This window comes from Azolla caroliniana, unplaced genomic scaffold (assembly GCF_043228905.1).
Source record: "Azolla caroliniana isolate FFs.n. ecotype wild unplaced genomic scaffold, voAzoCaro1.0.p SCAF_5, whole genome shotgun sequence".
Taxonomy (NCBI): Eukaryota; Viridiplantae; Streptophyta; class Polypodiopsida; order Salviniales; family Salviniaceae; genus Azolla; species Azolla caroliniana.
This window is the reverse complement of record NW_028230440.1, coordinates 5,775,421-5,779,135: the sequence shown is the minus strand read 5'-3', so window position 1 is coordinate 5,779,135 and position 3,715 is coordinate 5,775,421. Positions and strand designations below refer to the sequence as shown.

Sequence of the window (3,715 nt, the reverse complement as noted above, 5' to 3'; positions counted from 1 at the left end):
TGATGCCTCACCTCTTAAAGTTTGAATTGTATATAAGGTGACATCCCAGAAAAGTTTTTATTGGAAGTCTCAAGCTTCACCATTTGCTACTCCGCCCTAAGAGTAGAACCAATAGTGGACTTACCATGATATACCATGTCACTCTGCAAACAATGAGCTTGACCTTGAAGAGAGCAGGAATGTCATTACCAAGCACATAACACAATTGCAAACCAAGTCATGTCAATTGTTTCTTAACAAAGACAGTTTCACACAACTTTCAGGACTTCTCATCAAAAAGATATAAGGAGGACTTCCACTAAAAAATGTATAGAAATAAATGAATCCTTGGATCTTTAAAGATAACTAATGGGACTTGAATGTCTCTAATTTTGTTTTTTGAGCTTTAGAGATTTATTTCTAATTAAGCATACCAACCTCTCAATTTTGTGTTTCTATCTATCTACATAAACAAAACCATACACGTTAGAATGTTTCAACCTGTGTACCCAGTCAAAAATACCACAAAAAAATCCCTTCACTGTCTTCCATTATACTTGAAAGCTCTAATCAAATTTCCGTCACTGCCTTCCATTTATCATGTAATGTTTGTCATCTTCAATCTCCTACACAGCACTAAGAGTTTTTTTACCTAACACTTACACTCCAGAATGTATATACTGTTGTCCCCCATGTCAACCAGATAAGAGAAATAAACAATATATCATATGCACCAAAGAGTTATATTTTCATTAATAATGCTAGAAAATATTGCAAATTGGTCCCACTACAGCAATAAGCTAGAAAAATTAAACTGCAATGTAAGGAATAGTGAGTAATGAGATGATTTATGAGACGTGTTTCTGCCACCCCGCAACAACATGCTCATGGGCTGGCTTGGTTTTCAGGAAGGACTCCCGGGCATGAAGAGCCTGTCATAAAGGAAAGAGCCAAAATCTCATTAAATTAGCTTAGAACGAGGCATCTCACAATGAAGCTTCCAAAATTTTGAAGTTCCTGAGATATTTGTTTTACAAGAATTTTCGCACTCTAGCATGAAGTTCCAAGTAAGGATATATATAGTTAATTATTGGCAACATTGGGCATTTCTTTCAGTGCCTTTTAGGTTACCTTGCAAGTTTCATTTGAGCTTCAAAGCATACAATGCAACATGAAGAACAATTTGGGTTCCAATTCTAACTCTGATAGCAATTTGGTATTCACACATTCATTGATTCCAGACCACACTACGATATACTTAATAGTCAGATATGGTTCAATATGAAATTAGTGCAAGTAATTACCTCAATGTATGCCTTCAAGGATGTAAGATTTCCAGGAATAGACCACTCCTTGTAATGTCCCAATGCAATTTCCAAATGGAACAACTTTGGTGCTAAGCCGAGATCAGGTGCCGAGATCTTCTCCCCATTAATGAATGGCCCCTGTAAAATTTTAACAATTGTATTCAAATGAACTTCAATAAATAGAGTTGCTGTCTGATGTATTCATATATAGTATACAACAACCACAGTCCTCATCATACAAGAATAATTAACTTACATTTTCTTTCAAATACTCATCCAAAGCAGTGAGTTCAGCAACCAATGCATCTTCTGAACCATCAGTGTTATCCTTGCTCTTAAGGAACTTCACAAAACTTGGGAAGATTTTTGAGCCCCTGCTCAGAAACAAAATGCTCGTATTTAAATCTAATAGTCATACATTTGCATTTTTTAACTTCACCACAAGATTATGGCTGGTGAAATTTATTGAAATTTGGAGAACTCATGCAGAAAGGATAAATCATTCACAAATGACAGGTCTCATCACTTAGATGCTATTTTAATCTGCTGAAAAATAAAAGAGGTGCATTTGAACATTCCACGCTAGCCTCAAAGCTTCATACACAGTTTATCTAGGGAGAATAATGAGGAAAACCCTTTGGAAAGAAATATTCTTTCACCTTTATAGTTTGTTTTCATATTTGGCACTGTTACAAGTATGCTCCTATATATACCTCTACATCATTTAGCCATACCTTGATTTTGTCCTAGGTCTCTAAGGAGTTTAGCTCCGGACCTTAACACACTTTAGGCACACATGGGTCTGATGCAAGTGATACATTTTCCCATAATAATGAACTTGGGTGCATGATGCACAGTGGATTCAAGGTTTGGGTAAATAAAAATTGTACACTCCATTATTGACTTTAATCTTATAAACTAGCAATGAATTTGTTATTGTAATTATTATTGAAACTTGGGAGCATGATGCACAGTGGATTCAAGGTTTGGGTAAATAAAAATTGTACACTCCATTATTGACTTTAATCTTATACACTAGCAATGAATTTGTTATTGTAATTATTATTGAAACTTGGGAGCATGATGCACAGTGGATTCAAGGTTTGGATAAATAAAATTGTACACTCCATTATTGACTTTAATCTTATAAACTAGCATGCAAAAACTTTCCACATGACGTTCCCTACACAGCATAAAGCACGCAGAATCACAAGCAACCGGTCATGTGTAGAGTTGTTTTAATAGATGGAAGTAATTGAACAACTTTAACAGTGCTCGGTACAAATCATTTTTGTAAGAATGTGTGTGTGTGTGTACATACACAGAGGATTTTTCGGCTGGAATCTCCAGTGAAGGCTCCGGGTGCTTCTCTTCGAGGATCTGAGTGATAACATCCGAGTCTGGAACCCATTTCCCTTCATGCTTGATCACGGGAACCTTTCCTTCGGGATTCAACTCCAAGAACCTTAACCAAATTTGAACAGTCCGGGAAGTAAGCAGCTAGCTAAACTGTTACAAGAAGCCAAGATTCCATGTCCAAGGAAGTGCAGAGAACCGAAGGTCTCTCATGAACAAAGAAGCGCGAGGTTAAGAGATTCGTACCAATCCGGTTTGTTCGTAAGGTCGACGTATTTTGCGGTGTAAGGAATGTTTTTCTCCTCGAGGGTCAAGAGGACTCTTTGAGAGAATGGGCCTGAGCTTGCAGACAGTTTTAAAAAAAAATCATATCCTCTCAGTTTTGAGGCACATAACTTGCAGAGTGAAATAAAAGAAGAGCAAGAAAAATTAACTTCAACCCTAAACCCTAAAAACCCTAAAAACCCTAAACCCAGGCCGGCGCCTTCATTCAAGGGTAAAATCTAGCCAGGCCTTCAGAGAAGTGGAAGGAAGGGAGGCGTGAATTGTGTGTAGGAGAGATTATTATTCTTGGGAACAAAGTGGGGATTTATTCTTGAATCGATTGTTCGCGTTTGGAAGTGGGATAAGAAGAAGCTTACAATCACCGATCTTGTCAGGTTCACCGACGGCGGCTTTGACAAGGACCTCCACAGGTTCAGCCATGGCTTATCTATGGGCGTTGGATTGCGATGGGAAGAATCTGTTCCGAAGCAAACCAAGTGACCTCTCTGTCTCACTCTCTGTCTGTCTGTCTGTCTGTCTCTCTAACAGAAGAGTGAGGATGAAGGAGGAGAAGGAGAGGGTGCACACGAGAAAGTGGTGGAAGGAGGGGGGGGGAGGGGGAGCAGGGCAGGGTTTAGGGCAGAGTATATTAAATGCTGAGCAGAACAGAGCAATGAATGTGGACATACACATAGACTAGATTCAGAGGGGAGCAATGAATTCGCCCACATTCACATTCTTCTCATTGGCCTCTCTCTCTCTCTCTCTCTCTCTCTCTCTCTCTCTCTCTCTCTAGCTCAACTGTTTAA

The 3,715-nt window shown here is 38.6% G+C and overlaps 1 protein-coding gene across 1 annotated transcript; it reads right to left on the bottom strand.

Moving 5' to 3' along the window:
• Positions 1-708: 708 nt before the first annotated feature.
• LOC147863889 (putative glutathione S-transferase DHAR1, cytosolic) lies at positions 709-3,428 on the bottom strand. The gene is made up of 6 exons (XM_087320080.1): positions 3,284-3,428; positions 2,889-2,979; positions 2,608-2,751; positions 1,543-1,660; positions 1,284-1,424; positions 709-911 (listed from the first exon to the last, which is right to left on the bottom strand). Exons 1-6 carry the CDS (start codon positions 3,345-3,347, stop codon positions 828-830), a joined length of 642 nt encoding a protein of 213 aa, XP_087176206.1. The 5' UTR covers positions 3,348-3,428; the 3' UTR covers positions 709-827.
• Between the last annotated feature and the right edge of the window lie 287 nt (positions 3,429-3,715).